Genomic DNA, 19,952 nt, shown 5'->3' with positions numbered 1-19,952 from the left:
TGACCCATACAATATTGTTGGCTATTGCTACAAATATACCTGTGCGACTCATGACTGGTTTTGTGCTTCAGGATTACATTTGATATTATATTTAACTAGATCAAAACGGGAAAACCTGTTGTACACAAGCTTCACATGTCTTATCCCCTCTGATCGATAGTTAATAGCTTCTCTTTTTTTTTTAGCAAGAAAGGGCCTTTTAGTATAATTTTAAAAACATTCCCCTTAAAGCAGCACTATGTAACTTTTTCTGTTTTCAAAATGTGCAAAATGTATATAATGAGCGAGTACATCATGAATCATCTTCCAATCCGCGTTTTTTGTCTTATTCCGAATCACTACGGTACACTTATAATAAGTACTTATATTTGTACTATTGTAGCCTGGTCGGGTCGTCACTGCTGCGGAGTAAAGCATACCTGCTTGAATCGACATAAACTTAGAGAAGTAGCTCCGGTTGGAATGTTCTTCCGCGGGATGTGTGCAGTTCTGTTTATTAACTGCTAGAGCGCCAAATATTACATAGTGCTGCTTTAAAGGGTTAGTTCACCCAAAAATTAAAATTAGCCCATAAATTACTCACCCTCAAGTCATCCTAGGCGTATATGACTTTCTTCTTTCAGACGAATCCAGTCGGAGTTATATTAAAAATTGTCTTTGATCTTTCAAGCTGTTTCATGGCACTCAGCGGGTGTTGCATGCTTCAGTCCAAAAGCAGTTAAATAAAATGCGCGCATCCATTAAAAAAAAAAAGTGTCTCACAAGGCTCCGGGGGGTGAACAAATGCCTTCTGTAGTGAATCGATGCGTTTTTGTACGAAAAATATCCAATCGAAATCCTCGACATTCTTCTTTACAAATCCTCGTTTTGTACTTCTAATTAGTGACCGTTGTTTTGTTTTGATCTCTCCGCTGCGTTTCCACGTGTGTCACTTCTGAGCGGCGCATGCGCAAAGCCGACCTCCATACGTCATCCGCCCGGAACTGCTTCCCTGTACAACAGTGAGCGCAAGCTACATTAAAGTGATTATTACGTTTTGAATATGGATATTTTTCTTACAAAAACGCATCGATTCACTACAGAAGGCCTTTGTTCACCCCCCGGAGCCGTGCGAGACACTTTTTTTTTATGGATGGGCGCATTTTAATTAAGTGCTTTTGGACTGATGCATGCAACACCCGCTGAGTGCCATGAAACAGCTTGAAAGATCAAAGACAATTTTTAATATAACTCCGACTGGATTCGTCTGAAAGAAGAAAGTCATATAAACCTAGGATGACTTGAGGGTGAGTAATTTATGGGCTAATTTTCATTTTTGGGTGAACTAACCTTTTAAGCTGTAATACATGTGACTTTTTACTGTGAAATATGTGATTTTGATATGCTAAACATAAGAATAACTTGTAAGTAATATTTAAAGATGAACACTTACTAAACTGAAACAACTTGGGTTTACTTGATTATCCATACATAATTTTTTTGAAAAATCATTTTAAAATGTAAGTACACGTGGCTTTTGAGGTAAGTTTATTTGTACATTTCTCAATCATCATTGTATTGCATTACATTCCTGTCATACAATATGAACCATAACAGCCTGATGTATCAAATATGATACTCAAAAAATAAAACATATGCAAACTTTTTTTATTTGTTTTGTCTCAAGGCTCAATAAACTCTTTAAAATACTACAGATTATAAAGTCAGCAAATGTTAACTTGAAGACTACTCTTTGTAGTTTGTTTTATGCAAATTAATATTGTATAAATCTATGTATAAATCATGCAAGTTGCACAGAAGTGATGCTCTTTTTTTTCAGTTCACTTATCTACTGTTACAGAACCAACCTTTGGCTCATTTCTTTATTTTGCTTCCGACTTTTCTCAGCGTTAGTTCTGAGAAAAAGTCCAGAATCATTTGTTTGCAGGTGCCACTTTGCTTGATATTTTTTGTTATCTAGTGCAATGACATTCATAGATTCAAGTGTGGCTTCAGTGTCCAAGTACATGTTGGGGCCTCTCTTGTAGCATGTTTTAACGATATGGAACAAACAGAAAGAGAGACTTTAAAAGAGAGAGTATGTCTGAGAGAGATAAGAGAGGAGGAGGAGACTACTGGTAGTATACCATGCATATAAATGCATCCATAATCACAATAGACATGTCAACGACTTAAAATGTTATGATTTTTTTTTTCAGTCTTGGAAATCACAATTTTAAAATCTCATGATATTTCCATGTTTTTCATGACCGTGGAAGACCTGTAGTTTTGATGAACATGGCGTGCATAACTTTGTGACACGTATGAAGACTTGAAATTTTGTTCAGAGATGTTAACTGTGTGTGCGTGCATGTTCCGTGTTTACCGTTTCACAATGTGTGTAAACCTCAGAGAAAACATTTACCCAGTAATTTAAACTGTAAGTAGTATACATTTTAGTCAGTCCCCTGCCTGCCCACATTCCTGACTTGCTTTGATAGTGAGGGAAACACCTATGAATACGTCATATCAGTGTTGCACACGCGCTGTCTGCACATCGCGCATACGTTGCGTTACGGCGATTTTGTACGAAAAGTATGGTACTTTAATTGTTAAGACTTCGCTGTTTCCAAGTTGTAAGGCGGAAAGATATTTACATGTTCTTGAGTGTTTGAGATAGACAAGTGCTTGCGCAGGTGAGCCGAAGTCAGGAGCCGAAGCGCTGGAGTGATTTCCTCTCGGAGCATAAGTAAGATTCAACATTTTCATTATTTTTCTCAAGTTCCGAAGTGACTGGCCGGTTCCAGCATTTAATTAAAGGTGACTTGAAAATGTTAGGACATTACTTTCCTTCGGGAACGCATTGATTAGCCTGCTTAGGATTCGATTGGCGATGTAATGTTACCGGTGAGAGCTGTAGGCTACGCTCAGCTGAGCTCTGTAAAGTCTAATCAGTTCCCCGTACGTCAGGTGGTAATTATCTAGAAAATAATCACAAAATGGTTATGTGGGTAAAAAAATTATTGACAATGCACTTGAATTAAGTCGATTTGAAAACGACACACCCTGCCATGAAAAAACACTGATGGTTACTACTGGGGGGGGGGAAACATGATGCATGAATTATTAAATCACAATAACTAGGCCTATATATATGTATATATATATATATATATATATATATATGTATGTATATATGTGTGTGTGTGTGTGTGTGTGTGTGTACTGCAGTAGGCTAGATGAGCAATATTACACTAGCAATCGCGCAATATAGAGCCATCACATACACCAGTGTGATATTGCTGACACAAAAAAACTCACTAGCAGCAACAACTAAGCTTGAGCTGTTTTGGAGTAAGTAAGAGAATATGTGTGAGAGGGAAAAAGTGTGTGTATAATTACTTGTTCTTCGGGTAAAATTATATATTCAGAGGGAAATAATCCGTTTGCTGGGTCTTTGACTTTGTCATAGTATCCCTACTTGCAGCGGCTGAGGAGTTTTCAGGTCATTTGCATGAGCGCTGGACAATGCATTGATCCATATGGAGTGTCAGTTGAGATGGCTTGACTGAGCAGGAATCTAGCTCTCGAATATCAAAGTTTCAGCAACTTTCGTACCTGAATGAATCAGTGTTTTGAACAAATCAATCGAGTAATGATTCAATGACTCGCTCGTAAAGTCACTCGTTCATAAATGAATCAGTATAATCGGTTCAATGAATGGCTCAATGACTCATTTATAAAAGATAGTCACTTGTCGCCACCTACAGGCTTAACGATGTAACAACGAAGTCATACAAAGGGTGCTAGTGGTTGGTCCAATCAGCACTTGTGAAATGCTTGTCGTCCAATCAGATTTGAGACCTGGAATATTCCAGCCCCTATCTGCCCTAAATAGTAAATTACTAATATCACACAGAATTTAGGATGGAAAGTACTATGCACATTTGGACTCAGGCCAGATTTAGTTGACGACAGCCATTTTGAATTGGTGTTCTTAAAAAAAAATTAATCATCGATGGTCTGTAATTACACTCTGAATGTTGTCAAATTCATGGTTGTAAAAACTTTCATTTATAGAACGGTTTAGCCCCAAAGGCTAGGCTACAGACATATTTGTTTGTTAAAACATTTTGTACATTTACATTTTTGCAGTTCCACACATTTTTCTGTTTCATTAATGTTTTGCCGCTACAAATGGTCAACGCTTGGAAAATTAGCTGTGGAGTTACTAAAAAGTGTGACACCTAGCCCCGTCTCCCGTTAGCCCATTTAACCAATAAGCGTCTCTGTGCAAATCATTCAGGTATAGGCTATATAAACAGGCTATAAGTTCTGTGAGTTCAAAACATCATTGAACAGAATGAGTTAAGCCCGCATTCAACTGGTGTTGCTTCATGAACTGCCCAAAAGCGCATCTGATGCGAGGAAAAGCTCGTGTGTTTGGTAGTGATGTAGATGTGTGTGTGGTTGCTGGATGAGACAAAAACGCATTCGCACGGATCCAGTCCTCGAGACTTCATGTAAATACTCCACAAACGATCGCGAAGGGACGTCTCTCTCACACACAACGCGTACACGACACACACAACTTCCACTACATCCACCTGGAAACTAGATACAACCGCACATTTGCGCCAATGAAGGATGAAGATGATGTACATACTGCGAGGAAAGATGAGGAGGCTGATGGCTCGGGTGAGTTTCTCATGTTTTGTATTTAGAATCCTGCTTGCGCGTTTATTATTGATGATGAATATTAAAGATAGACAGATAATGAATCGCTCCGTAGCCAAACAGAATCCACCACATAACGTATTTATTTCTAACGCATGTTTATAATGCCAAGATTGCTTTGCAAAACACTATTTACAATACCCAGATATGTTATAAATAATGCCTTTGTGCAATCACCTGTTGACTGATGTTGTTATTAAAAAAATAATACTAATATTAAAGTCAGATAAGCTGTATGGGCAATGAGGCTTGTGTTATTAGGTGTACTGAGGGTTTAGAGCAGTCACGCATTGCCTTCAGGCAACACACACACACACACACACACACACACACACACACACACACGGCGCACATGAGGAAAATCCATAGCAGCATCATCTTCACCTGAGGAGAGAGATGCTGGTCTGAGGGGTCGGTGCATGTCAACCTGGGCTGTCAGAGGGGATTTTCCCATTTGGGGTATATGGAGGAATGGCTTTTCAAAGAGAATTGGTTTAAGGGAGAATGTTACTACATTATCTACAGGTATTTTAGAATGTGGGAATGATGTATACATCCTGTTATATTTCCCATATTTCTTTGAAAATGATTCAGCAACAGTGTGACAAGTTTCAAATGCCACAAGACAATCAAATTGAATGATTACCACAAGGGTGTTTTTATCCTGAAAAATGCTTTTACTTGTCTGACATCGTTATGATCAGTAATCAAGCTTCATTATCTAATCTCAACAAGGAAATGGTAAATCCACTTGCAAATAAGTATGGTCCTAATAAACCTCAGCCTCTAAACAAATAGGTAATGTCCTTGCAGAAAATTACCAGAAAGCATGTCGTACATCAATTTGCTATTCAATATTCCAAGCCTTTGTGTTCCTCTTCTGATGGCAGCTGATTTTATATGGTTTCTTGGTGGAACGTGCCGTTCAGTTTTGTTTATTAGCTTGTCTACATTGATCTAGGAGGTGATGGATCAGATGGACTAGCAGTTAATAGGGCTTAGATTGATCCGGCAGACGTTTTAAATCTGGTAAACCACCTTGGACCAGTAACAAAGCATCTGTCATGTTCCAAAAATCAGCTTGACCATCTTATGGTGAAATGACAAGGATTTTCCAGCAGGAATGAAAATGTAATTCAACAAACTTTTTTTCAAACTCACTTATTAATATAAGAAAATTGCTCCAAAGATTGTTTCCTTATTACAGTAAATATATCCCAGAATGTGTCTGGGATCATGTGAACTAATTGTTTTTACAGTTAATATGCTATTTTAATATTAAAAGATTTTTGTATTAATACTCCATATCCATATGTCTGTCAAATATATTTTTTTACGTGGGTTATTTATTTCTTGTGTTGTTTATCATGTTCAAATTTATACGGAGTACAAAAGAAAAAAGGCAAGCTGACATTATTGCACTGACAATCCCCTCTGGAGCAATCCGTATTAAGCAGACACACACACACACACACACTTGTATCCTACAATGACCTACATATGCATTCTAGGGTGGAAAATGTAGGCATGTGTTCTATAGGACGTTGTTTTTGATTTATTTTTTATTTCAGGTTTTATGTTTCACAATACAATAACATTGTCATATTAACACCCCATTTAAAAAAAACACTATTTTATTTATTAGGCTTCAGATGATTCATTTTCGATGAGTGTCTTAAATGAATTGCATTTGCTCTCAGTTGCTCTGTAATTAGGTTGGAAGGCATTTTTGTTATCAGGCCTCTGTGGTGCTTACATTCATTTTGTAGAATATATTGACCCCTTGATGCCCTCTCTGTTTTTACTCCAGAGCTGTGATCTATAAAAAGCAACAGAAGTTGTTATAGTATTAAATATAGTATGTTCTGAGACTTTATTCAAATTTTGATAATAAAACAAAGAATCATGACAAGAAGAAGAAATATTTAAAATTCTGCACACAAAAAATTAGAATGCTGACTGTGTGACCACTTCTGTTTTTTTGCATTCATTTCATGAAATGAAATTTGCATTCAAACTTGATTTTTCTCTTTAAACGTGAGTCAAATTAAACTTCATACCAGCTGGTTATTTGCAGTTCTGTGTGATAGAAAGATTTGTTGAGATTAATTTAGCATCACACTTCCTATTCCTATCACAAAGCAATACTATTTGCATTGATAAATTTGTGTTTGCACTTCGACAGGTGAGAAACTCTTGGGTTTCAACAGCACCGAGGAGCAGCCATCAGGCCCGAGAGGACAAGACAGCATGTGGCGAAATGAGAAGTATGAAACTGTCCCATTGGATGTAAAGGAGATTGATGAAGGCAATTCTAAAGGCACTAGAGATTCTCTATACCCCCAGACTGCTGTAAGTCACAACAACAGACAAACATTCCTCTGCACTCATTTTGACCATTTTATTACCAGTTCCTCATCTGTTTTCTTGTCTTTCTAGTACAGCATAATTTGCAAAGCAAACTATGGACAAATATTTGGACATTTGAATGCTTCAGTTTACACCTTTGTCAGGAACAGGCGATATGTGAGGAGGTTAAATTACATAAATAGTCACATTTGCATTGTAATTCTACCGTTTATGCAAGACAAATAATCTTCTTAGCCCTTATCATGGCTGATAATTCATAAAACAACCAAATATATTTTTTTTTCATGAAAAGATAAAGCTTGCCAAACACATCTCGTACTCCAGATGGTGCAATAAACTTTAAGCTCTGCCGAGTTTGCGTACCCTTTGGGTGTGCAAAACTACTTTGCATACCGAGGGCGCATTTGAACGTCTTTGCAAATCTGCAGGACAGGCTGGTCACTTTGAAATACCCTCTGCTAATCCTAAATGACTTTATGCAAATGTATTCAATCATGTGTTGGGTGCATGTTCATAGATTTGGTACTTTTTGAGTGGTGCATTACTCATTCTTATAAGGTTGTAACCACATATTCAGGATTAAGGAAAAACAGTACTTGCCCATCAACGTCCATCATTCGTTAATTTGTTAACCATAGTCAATAAAGTCAATAAAGTTTTCACAGCTTGCAGACGATGGAGCTGTGTGTGCTCGTGACTCTTTAGCTCCGCCCACGAGCTCCTCCAGGAGCTCAAATATTTTCTGAGAGAAGCAGTACAGCTGTATCTGTCTTTTATAAATCTGATAAAACTAAAGACTCTTCGGAGATATGAGGGATGAAATGCTACTCTGTAGATACTCAAGATTAACATGAGATTGGCAGGAACTGTGTGTTATGTCCGCTTTAAGCTTCTGTAATGTAATGTATAATATAACATAATAAATAATGTCATTTAAAAGTCAAATTATATATAGGCACGGGAATTGGGCAATTTATTTAGCCTTTTTGACTTCTTTCTCTGAGCTAACATGATTTGAGTGTTGGTACCGTCGCTATAGATGTTTTGGTGTTCACATAAATTCTCATAGATTCTCACTTCCTCATTACGCAGAACTGGTTTAATATATGAGCTGGAAACCCTGAGGTCTTGGAATCAAACCTCACAAGGGATGACTGTAGAGTTACTGAGTTCTAGACCGTTCTTAAGCAGTGTGCACTGAATGTTCTAAAAACACTGTGCCTGCAGTAAACTATATACTAGGTGTATCTGTTTTTTTTATTTTATTTTTTGTTGAAAGCATCTGCTAAAAACCAAAATGACTTCTGTGTGTGGCTTTTAAGCAGAAGGACCAAACTGTGCTGCTCAATGCCAGGAGGAAAATACCTTCGGCTGATTGCCTCTTTGTCCTGATAAATGTATTATTGCACTGCTCATTTGTTGGAAAAAAGAAGTAGATTTTTACTCTGTGTCCCCTTGTCATTATTGGTTTAGAAAAAGATGTTCTCTGTTTCTGTGTAAGACAAACCCACTTGCAAATACTTGCATGCATCAGTAAATTGTTTTATAGTTTCTGTAATCTGTAAAGTACTGTAATGCAAATATACACTACTGTTCTAAAAGTTTGCAGTTAGTAAAAGTTTATATTAGGAAAAAGAAGTTTGTCATGCTCATCAAAGCTGCATTTATTTGATCCAAGTAAAGTAAACCAGTAATATTGTGAAATATTGTTACAATTTAAAATAAATGTTTTCTGTTTTAATATGTAATTTATTTTTGTGATTGCAAAGCTGAATTTTCAGCAGCCATTGCTCCAGTCTTCAGTGTTAAGATCTTTCGTGCTGATTTGGTGCAACATGTCTTCTTAATATAAATGTTGAAATACTGTTTGGGAAAAAAATACTATTTGATATACGAAAAAATACTGTTAAAATACTATTTTCATTTTATTTTATTCTTTAATGTCTATAAAGTTCAAAAGAGCAGCATTAACTAATCTGAATTTTGAAATGTTCATTTTCTTTATAACAATGTAAAAGTCTTTACTGTCATCTTTGATTAGTTTAATGTATCCCTGCTGAATAAACAAAATAATACAAAAAAACACACCAAAATTAAACAGTAGTTTAGATGCACCAATAGATTTAAACATAGGTAATCATGCTGTCAAAAACAGCTAATTTAACATCTTTCCCCCCAAAGAAATTAGCTATCATTTGTTAACTAGGATTTGTTTGGTGGGTAGTAGCTCTCTTGCCCCATGTTTCTGTGTGTCCTTGTTCAGACTAAAAACACCCAAAATCACAGCACTCAAACTAACAGAGTAACACTGAAAGCACCACAGAGGCACAATGTTTACCATACACTGGAAAATCAGCCTATGAATGGTTTACTTATAGTTGTGAAGTAAGCTGGAATAGAATAGTGTTTAACGTAAATACACATTTAAAAGGCCAGAAATGTGCCACACCCTTTATAAAATGTAAGAAATTGTTTACTGGAAGTCTGTTACATTCTCTGAGTACACAGGCAGATTTATGTCTGTTTTTGTGAGAAGTGTAAAGATTACTTAATATTACTAATTGAATTTATTTTTGGTTTATAAGTTTTGAGTTTGAAGGTCACAGTTAGCATCATGATTTGTGACCCTGGACCACAAAACCAGTCATAAGGACCAATTTCTCGAAATTGAGATTTATACATCATCTGAATAAATAAGCTTTCCATTGATATATGGTTTGTTAGGATAGAACAATGTTTGGCCGAGATACAACTATTTGAAAATCTGGAATCTGGGGGTGCAAAAAAATCAAAATACTGAGAAAATCGCCTTTAAAGTTGTCCAAATGAAGTTCTTAGCAATGCATATTACTAATCAAAAATTAAGTTTTGATATATTTACGGTAGAAAATTGACAAAATATCTTCATGGAACATGATCATTACTTAATATCCTAATGATTTTTGGCATAAAATAAAAACGATAATTTTGACCCATACAATGTTTTTTTGGCTATTGCTAAAAATATACCCCAGCGACTTAAGACTGGTTTTGTGGTCAAGGGTCACATTTTGTTATTGCAAAGTCATTTTCAGATCCTGTTATCGCTTCTGTCTATATGATTTTTATCTCTTTATTTATTTTGAATAAAATGTCAAAAGATATTTACTTTAAATCATGTAATATAATCTACTAATGCAAATTAGTCTCTTATACAACTATACAGATGCATATAATATTCTTTTATAAACTGTTTTTTTTTCCTAGCTCCAGAAAGCTCAGCAGGTAAACGAGAGACCAAAGGACGCAAAACTGTGGCCATACTTCCAGGATGGCTTAAGGCGGATAGATTATGTCCTCACCTACCATGTCCAGAAACCCCAGAGCACCCACAAACAGTCGTCCAAGTCCTGCTTGTGCTGCGGATTCAGACGTGAACAGAAAAACCTACCTGCTCATGAGGACCCCGAACTCGCAGCCCAGGAGCAGAGGCTGGATTACCATGAGGACGACCAGCGCCTCCGCAGGGAGGAGTTTGAGGAGAACCTGCGAGAAATGGGCCTTGAGATGGAGAAAGAGGAAGGGGTGAGTCCCACTGTGTTTTCATTTACAGTGGGGTTCATTAAAATCTGGGATTCATAATCTAATTTGACACAAAATAAATAAGTAATTTTTCAGTATTTAAATTTTTTAAATTTTATTTTATTTTATTTTTACAATGCCTACAGGCAGTTATTTAGGGCATCCAAGACCAAGTCCTACTTATTTGAATGGGGAAATCCTAAATTCTCAAAAGCTGCTTGACACACTCACATTTGAATTACATAATCTGACATTAAACCTGACATTAACTATCCTATAAATCTTGTTTCTACTGCTTAAATAGAGTTTTAAAAAGCTTTTATTTCAGGCTGGACTAGCCAATGCATATGTGCTGTCCTATAATGCGCATGTCCTAAACGCACATCCTATGGTTCTTTTATTTAAAAGGTGGGTATTATTCCGCCATATTGCACGTTGCATTTTTTTCCATTCATAAATAATATGAGTACACCATCTTTGTATATCTAAAAGTTAAAACCAAGAACCATAACTATAAAGATAACTAACGAAAACTGTATTGATAACTATAACAATAACTATGTTACTGTACACACCAACCCCTGCAGTTCTGTCATCTGCTGCTTTAAATGCTTGAGCTCTTTAAAGCTATACAAATTCTGATTGGGGCTATTCTTTTAAATTTGAAACCTTTTTTTTTTTGGTGTGACCAGTCAAGTCTGTGATTGAATTAGAAAACTGGAAATAGACTGATTTTTATGTTTTTGAACCATGGGGTATATTTCAAAAACTAGGGGACATTAGCCGATTTCACACATTAAACCTGGTAAATTACCATTAAAATTGCTGAATTTTCTTTACTGGTGAATAAGACGACATTTCATTTACATTTATGCATTTCGCATAAACGACTTAAAAGATTTTACTTCTCTGCTAGCTTGTTTCCCAATCTAGCTGTGAAATAATTCTCCCAGGGTATACTATGTGCATTGCTTGCTCTGTGATGAATTGTTTATGTTTCTCTATTGTAAGTCACTTTGGATAAAAGTGCCAGCTAAATGCATAAATGTAGTAGTAATTTTTAGAACTTCTAATCCTGGTATTTCTCAAAAGGCCCTGTTCATACATGAACTCTAACAGTAATTCACCAGTAATTTACCAGAAAATATTATGTGTGAAAGAGCCTACTGTGATTTGCCTTTTTGTAAGTTTCTGTCACCAAGGCTATAAATTCAGCTGGAGTTCTGCCACTGCGAATGATACCGTCCACCCACTGAGAGACGCAACCATGCACATCAACTCTAGCAATGAAACTTACGACTGATAAATTGGCTTGTTAGCCAAGCATTGGACCAAACTTCATGTAGACATTTAACAGTCTGGATGCGTGAGACTATCGTCCTCATGAAAATTAAATTCAAAGACCAGACCGCTGAAATGGCAATATGTTTGAGGCTGATACATTACTTTGATCCTAAATTCCTTCGTGTATTATGACCATTATTTGTCTTAACCTCTCTAGCTTTTTAAATGAATTCAGGTTTAAGTGATTCACTTATACAGCAGCAAAATCATCCCCTGTTGTTGACCCAGTTTTGAAACACTTCAGTGGTGTGGAGGACTACACTAATAATGTTATTTGTCAGCAGGTATCTTCTCAGTGATGTTTCCCAGTGATAATATTTTTCTCATTTTTTTTTTATTTTATTTTACAAGCCGTGGAAACACTAAGTCGGCTTGTAGAAATGGTAAAGCAGTTTATTACATATTATTGACATTAAAGAGTTGTCACCCTTAGGATACATGAAATTATTTCTCTAAATTGTTCCCCAGTCCCGCCAACGCTATAATTGCTAATTGTAAGAATGAATTAATTTGATTGTTGGCAATCATAAAACAAGTTCACACTTCACACTCACAACTGTGTAATGCTGCTAATTTGCAGTTTTATTATGATTAGCGGCTTGTCTTTCAAGCTTAACTTCTATAAACCCATGTCATATGCTTTGACGTTCGCAGATTACAGGGATTTAACTTTCTCCACTACACTGGATGTTCTCATAGACCGCTCAGCCAGAATTAGGTGAAGAGGTCTTAATGGACTACTCATCAACAAAGTGAAGTGTTTATCGTGCAGAGGATAATAAACTGAAGTCTTAGTCGAAAGGACTAAGATTTGCAGCTCTCCTAAAGTACGGAGAATTGCTTCCTAAATATAAATAATTTGGGTTCACTACTTTAATATTCTGATTATTGTTTGTTATTTCATGTCACACAGGGTCTTATATCAAGACATTTTTAGCTACCTCTCTTTCTGAGTTGAATTATGTCACATGAATATTATTTCTGAACTTTAAAGAATCATATTATTTCACCTCAGACCAAATTTTGTGCCAGAAACAATTTTTTTTTTCTGTATAAAATGAATCACTGTGTTTGGCAAGGCCAATGTGAATGAAAACATAATGAAATACTGATACTATAAGAAAAACTTGCTCTGTTTGAATCATGTTGTCAAAAATGATGATGTCACTCCCCTAAACTAAGATCAAACCATTGGGTTTAGAGAGGGAAAAATTTATAAAATAATGTTTTGAAATCTGTTTTATTCTAAAAGTTATTTTGTCTTATACACGGAAGAAACACTAGTAAGACACAACTAAAATGGTACCATGTTAAGATGTCATTTTTTTATTTAATTGGGGTTGAATTAGACTTGTAAATACTTGTATATAATGTAGTCTAAGAGCAGAAATACCTGTTTGTGTTGTTCTTCACTGAAAGCAGTGGCTGGGAGTGAACAGACTGGGTCAGACCTTGTGTGTGGGATGCGAGTTATAACAAGAGTGGGTCATTCGAAGCAAATCTTACATAACCCTCTTTTCAGCTTCAGAAAACCAAGAGAGAAGTCCTTCTCTTCACAGCTGAGAGGTTTTTTTTTTTTCATTTCTGTGAATTTCTCTCAAAAGGTCCTTCATGAAGAAAAAAACCTAGTGTGTTAAACCCTTGAAAAGAGATCTTGTCCATTTCTTGGATAGTTTATGAATGGTTTGCATGTTTATCCTTCAGAATACTGTGTATGAGCAATGTTGATAGTGGTGCTTATAAATGATAAGCATCCCTATTAATATCGCTTAGAGTTGAACCCAAGGTTTTTATATTAACTGCATAATTCTCACACCATTTGATGAAAATGTGTGAATGATATCTATTGTAAAATTGTGAATCTTTTTGAAAAGTGGTGTGCTATTATTTTCATGTGAATATTGTCGTGGTGTGCAATAACACCGTTTTTGATCACAGACGATTAAAATGTTATGGTTACCCACATTCTTCAACTTCAACATAACTTGTATGTTCGACAGAAGAAGGAAAATCATTCAGGTTTAAATTTTTTTTTTTTTTACCTTGCAAGGCTTTGTTTTTAAAATAAGGAAATTAGTTTGGCTGTACTTGCAAAATAGTAAAACCAACATGACAAAGAATCGTGACTTTCCAGAAAAAAATCATGATATGATATTTTTGGCCATATCGCCCACCCATACGTACAATAAAAACAGCCAAAACATTCCATAGATTTAGATGGACTTGGGATCGACCGACCCATATGTAGGTGCCAGTATACCATAGAGACTTGGGGGTGGGCTTTTTAACTTGGGCCAGTAAGCAACCACGCAAGTTTTGCCAGTGCAAACACCACTCACGTTTTATTCATAAAGCAAAAAGCCTGTGATATGTGCTCTAACATGATCTGCAATATCACCCTCCTTCCCTCAAGGTGATTTTACTGCTGAGAACACCACAGCGTGCTGTTCGTATGCTGAGGCCATGTTTCTTTATCTTTGTTTTTCAGACTAAACTACCAGGTGTGGGATTCTTGAAGATTCATGCGCCTTGGGACGTTCTTTGTCGAGAAGCTGAGTTTATGAAGCTCAAAATGCCAACAATAAAGGTATATTGTCTTATCAAGCGATAAAGAGAATCTGTGTGCTCTACACAAACATGATGTGCTCTGCTGTGCTATCATGTCATTTTCAGAAATATGTAGTCAGTCAGGGAAGCAGCATTGCAGAGAAGGTCAACGTGTTTATCCAGAAAGTCACTGCACCCTTGCAACCTAACGTTGGGGAAAACCAGACGGAAAATGAGAAACCCCTCTCCTACCCGTTCTCACGAGAAAAGCAGCATCTGTAAGTCTATAGTCATTCATTGCCACACTAAGCTCATGTTTAAGATGATTGCTGACCTCCTAGGCATTTTCATTCATTGACTACAATGAATGAAAATGATCACACATGATTTTGCCAGATGCTAGTTTTAATGTAGAAAACAATATGCGATTGTTATAAATGTTAAAGTAGTGAAGTATGATGGATGGTCACTAATAATCCTCTGAAAGGCAGTGTACTGTAAATGCGCCTTTGGTTTTTACTGCCCCATGGAATGTTATTGCCTGTAAAATTGAATAGGGAGGCACAAAACAGTCAATGAAATGACACGCAGTTTCTTTTCACAGCTTTGATTTATCAGACAGAAATTCCTTCTTCGACAGCAAAACCAGGAGCTCAATAGTAAGTACCAGTCCTCTTAGAAAACTGTTTTGCCTACATAGTCAGGGACGATTTAAAACCCAATGTCATTTATGCCCTGATTTGATTACCAAAGGGCCTGTGTGGCTCCACACCAAAATGTCACTGACGTCAAAGTTGTTCTTTTCGTGGACAATAATTTCAGTCACTTGATCTGTCAGCTGCCTCTTACAATGCTGTCCAACCTCAGATTGATTTTCTCAGCAGGGTTTATTTATTCTTGCTATTTTAGGTCTCTTAAAGGTATCCTGTGATATTTAGAATGTCCGTTGTCTACTGTTTAATGTTACATCTTGAGTCTAGTATTATCAATCAGGAGTTATATTTATAATCATCTTTTTAAACCTATTTATAATGATCAACAGGTGTATGCGATTTTAAAACGAACAAAATGCACAAGGGCCAAGTATATCATGGGTAAGTCTCATCTTCTTATTTTTGCTTGACAAGCTAGTGCAAATCAACCTGAATCCCATCCAATAGTGTTGTTGAATTGAAATGTTATCAAAAATCAATGGTGACACTTTATTTTAAAAAGTGTCTGTTACATGTACTTACTGAAGTGATAACAATAAATGTGGCATAATTATAAGTAGCTAACAGTAAACCAAACCCTAATTCTAATCTTATATTAAGTACCTTGTTAATTAATATAACTCATTACTTAATTGTAATTGACACTGTAACAAGGACACCTTAAAATAAAGTGTAACCAAATCATGCCATAACTAAGGTATAGCTGCTGTGCAGTTGAAGCACCTAGTCTACAGTTAGTTGTGTAACGTGTGAACCATAACGTCACCAGTGCAACTTTAAATGTGTACAAATAATGAGCAAACATCTCACACATACCCCTTCCAATAATATCCATGGACAGTGATTGGTTGAATAGATTAGTGATTCATGAGTATATTTTAGGTCTTTTCAAACTGTGCATAACCCTGGGTTATCATCGTTCTAAAACCTGCTTTTAACCCTCGATAAAGGTTCGTGTCACACTTGTAATTTAGTAGCAGGGTTAGCACCGCTTTTACCCAGGGCACGGATTGTGCACTGATAGAATGTTATGCCTAGATACTTAGCAGCTGACAGCCAATCGTGCCCATATCCACATGATTTAGACAGTCATGAAAACACTGCTCATTGTATGAACAGTCATTGGTGACAGAAATAGTGACATAAACCTGAATAGGAGTAAAGAAGAGACTGCATTATTCTTACCTTTACAGTCCACTGAAAAGGCCATTCAGGAAAAACTTGATAGTATGGAATGTAGAGTATAATACGAGGAGCCATTTCATGCTGTGTTTGTCCAATCAGTGGCACTGACACCACAAAAAAGAACGCACAGTGTGAATGGTAATCTTATGAATACCCAGTATTAATTGTTAATTGAGCGATGTGAAACAAGAATCAAGATAACCCAGGATTCCATTTACACCAGGGTTTTTAAATGACCCAGGGTTAACTATTTCAAGTGTGAAAAGCCTTTTTGTGTTTAACAGCACAACAATAAGCAGTCGACTCGATTGATTTCTTGTTTACAGGAATCAGCAGTCTGCTGGGCAGTGGTGTCTACACAGAGGCCTACCCATTGCATGATGTGAGTGACGCCATATTTTGTTCTTCCAGTTTTCTCCAACTGATTGTTAATAATTAATAATTTCATATTTTTACATACAGGGTGATATTGATGGTGTACATGCTGAAACCAATGACAGAAAGGTAAAAGACATTACGATACTCATACTAATATACTAATAATATTTCAATATTTACAATACAACACCTCAGGTTTTGCTTGTATAGAAAAAAGCTGTCACCATAATACTTATGAGTTCTAATACCACACTGTTTCCTCACTATGTTAGCAACTGTCCTCCACATGAGTGACCAAATAATCTTTGAAGTGACCCCCGTCAGCAGTGTTTAAGGACTACATATGTGACCCTGGACCACAAAACCAGTCTCAAGTCGCTGGGGTATATTTGTAGCAATTGCCAACAATACATTGTATGGGTCAAAATTATTGATTTTTATTTTATGCCAAAAATCATTAGGATATTAAGTAAAGATCATGTTCCATGAAGATATTTTGTAAATGTTCTACTGTAAATATATTAAAACTTAATTTTTGTTTTGTAATATGCATTGCTAAGAACTTCATTTGGACAACTTTAAAGGCGATTTTTTTTTCAGTATTTTGATTTTTTGATTTTCAAATAGTTGTATCTGATATATGATATAAATATGTGACATCCTATCCTAACAAACCATACATCAATGGAAAGTTTATTTATCCAGCTTTCAGATGATGTGTAAATCTCAATTTCGAAAAATTGACCATTATGACCGGTTTTGTGGTCCAGGGTCACATATTTGGTTTGTGCTGTATACACTGTTATGAAAAAAAAAAAAGAAAACTGATTTGAATCATGCAAAAAATTGATTTGGGACACTTTTATATTTATATTTTTTATATTTGTTTTATATTACAATTAAGAAAAACAATTAAAAACTATAGTAATATGAATAATTTACATTTTAATTAATTTTAGTGTTATAGTCAATTTTATAATATATCTTTCTTCCTTACTGTAACTGATTTCTCAGTTGCTAATATTAATTATAAATATGTGATACTGTGCATTATTTTGTATCTAGTGGTATTGATACAATTAAATATTACCAGGAATAAAATGTTGTGTGTATGTAGAGGAAGCAGGACACTTTCCTAAAACACAAATGAAGATATTTCTGAACATGTTTTAACAGGTTAATCAAAAATATTTTTCTTTAGATGAACATTATGGTGACTGCAATTGTTGAAGTGTCGGGCAGCACACAAAAACTGCTGCCTTTGTACCTAGGGTGATAGGAGATAATGAAGGCATAATTCAGAGATTTGCAAGGCCAGAAAGGTGCCTGCAATAAGGTTTCCAGCATTCAGATGAGATCAATCAATAGGATATATAAAGTGATAAATTCTTCCATTCCAATCTCTAATCTCTGTGTTCTTCACTTTACCATCTGTAGAGAAAAGAGTTGTTATCATTGAATCCTCTCTACATCTGCTGTCTTAGACTGTTTTGCATTTTTATCAATACATTTAAATTCGTTTACCTGTTTGGACACTTTTATGGCATACTGTAAGAATCTGGTAATTGAATCTCATGTTGACCACTTAAGATATAATTAAACCCTATAAATGGGCTGCAAAATCCTAGCTTGTGTAGAGGAGACCTGGTGAGACTCTGGACTTGCCTGCAGCAAGCTCAGACTAATTGTCAGGTCACCAAGGCAACAGGATCATTTCCCACTTCAGCCATCTGTGAGCAGCGCTCCTGCAGGCTTACTGTTGAGTCGTAGTGGGTAGTGTAGCCCTTCTCAAAATAATGTATAACGGTTATTTTCAAGAACTAAAAAAAAAAAAAGTAAATGTTTCATTTTTTCACAGCAAACCTCAAGGGACCTTGGAGAGAGTTGGTGTTTTGGTTTGTTTAGTGTGTTAATTTGCATGCAAATACAGTAGATGCATCACAGGTTCATAAATATATTAAGCAGCACAACTTGTTTCAAACTTTGATAATAAATCAGCATATTAGACTGATTTCTGAAGGATCATGTGACACTAAAGATTGGAGTAAAGGCTGATGAAAATTCTGCATTGCATCACAGAAATAAATGATATTTTAAAGGGGTCATCGAATGCAAAATTCACTTTTGTTGTTGTTTGAACATAAATGTGTGTTGGAAGTGTGTGTACACATCCACCCTATAATGATAAAAATCCACGCAGTGTTTTTTTTTTTTACCGTATTGGCCCGAAGACGACCCTGATTATAAGACGACCCCCCTTTTTCCAGATGTACCTTTTGGAAAAAGGCTTTTTAAAAACCAAATCTTGTTTTTTTTCAGTAAAACACATTTTGTCTTCAATTATTTTCATATTGCATATTTTTCCTATTTTAATTTTTGTTTTGAAAGTATGGTAAAAACTGGTCAAATGTACCAACAATCACATTTAAAAAATATACACTTTTTGATATACCATTAAAAAAAAAAAACAGGTAGCCCATCTGAATTAGGACATTTAGGCTATCCATCTAATAGTAGCCTACCAAAATCTTATTAACAGTAGAAGTTAAATCTTACTGTAGTCTTCAAATCTGGGTACTGTCTTACGTTTTAAAATCACAAAGGGAGTTTTGTCCGATCAGGCTAACATGACAGTCACGACTCATGCAGCTGTAAGGTTTTCTTTTTCTTTTGTTTTTACTCGCGATCTTTACAACACACATTACATTACGTATTTCATGGCACACTCGTTTTATGCGTATTTGGCGCCACCTATTGTTGTGGGTGTATTATTGACATGTCAAAGTCTAGACCCTGAATATAAGACGACCGCGTTTTTTCAGATGTATTTCCAAGAAAAAAACATTGTCTTATATTCGGGTCAATACGGTAAATCCCTATTTTAAAATCCCCTTTCTCAAATCAGGCTGTTCTGAGATTCCTGTCAGAATGACATCGTTCTGCACAGGCCCCTCCCACGATAGTTGATTGACAAGTCCGTTTTACCTTAGACCCGCCCTGAGTGAGCTGAGAGCCGCCATTGTGTTTACTCCAGTGCAGGGGAAGACAGACATCTGAGCCGCTGAAGACGCAGAGGATTAACGTTACTTTCGTGTTTGAAAGGAATGCGCAGATCCCCGATCTGCCTAAATGCGTTTT

The 19,952-nt window shown here is 36.0% G+C and overlaps 1 protein-coding gene across 3 annotated transcripts in view; it reads left to right on the top strand.

Moving 5' to 3' along the window:
- Window positions 1–2,479: 2,479 nt before the first annotated feature.
- The window catches only part of LOC107679718 (anoctamin-1-like), a 38,487-nt gene continuing 21,014 nt past the window's right edge, over window positions 2,480–19,952 (top strand). For 2 of the 3 annotated variants that reach the window (XM_016475353.1, XM_016475352.1), the window contains exons 1-9: window positions 3,384–4,677; window positions 6,902–7,068; window positions 10,333–10,650; window positions 14,480–14,578; window positions 14,665–14,816; window positions 15,143–15,197; window positions 15,581–15,632; window positions 16,763–16,818; window positions 16,899–16,940. In XM_016475353.1, coding sequence (XP_016330839.1) covers window positions 4,620–4,677; window positions 6,902–7,068; window positions 10,333–10,650; window positions 14,480–14,578; window positions 14,665–14,816; window positions 15,143–15,197; window positions 15,581–15,632; window positions 16,763–16,818; window positions 16,899–16,940 — 999 coding nt within the window. In that variant the 5' untranslated portion in view covers window positions 3,384–4,619. Of the gene's footprint in view, window positions 2,729–3,383; window positions 4,678–6,901; window positions 7,069–10,332; window positions 10,651–14,479; window positions 14,579–14,664; window positions 14,817–15,142; window positions 15,198–15,580; window positions 15,633–16,762; window positions 16,819–16,898; window positions 16,941–19,952 lie in introns of those variants that run through there. The other variant, XM_016475354.1, reaches the window with a different exon arrangement.

Source organism: Sinocyclocheilus anshuiensis, unplaced genomic scaffold, assembly GCF_001515605.1.
Source record: "Sinocyclocheilus anshuiensis isolate Anshui unplaced genomic scaffold, SAMN03320099.WGS_v1.1 scaffold224, whole genome shotgun sequence".
NCBI lineage: Eukaryota > Metazoa > Chordata > Actinopteri > Cypriniformes > Cyprinidae > Sinocyclocheilus > Sinocyclocheilus anshuiensis.
This window is presented reverse-complemented; position numbering and strand designations above follow the sequence as displayed.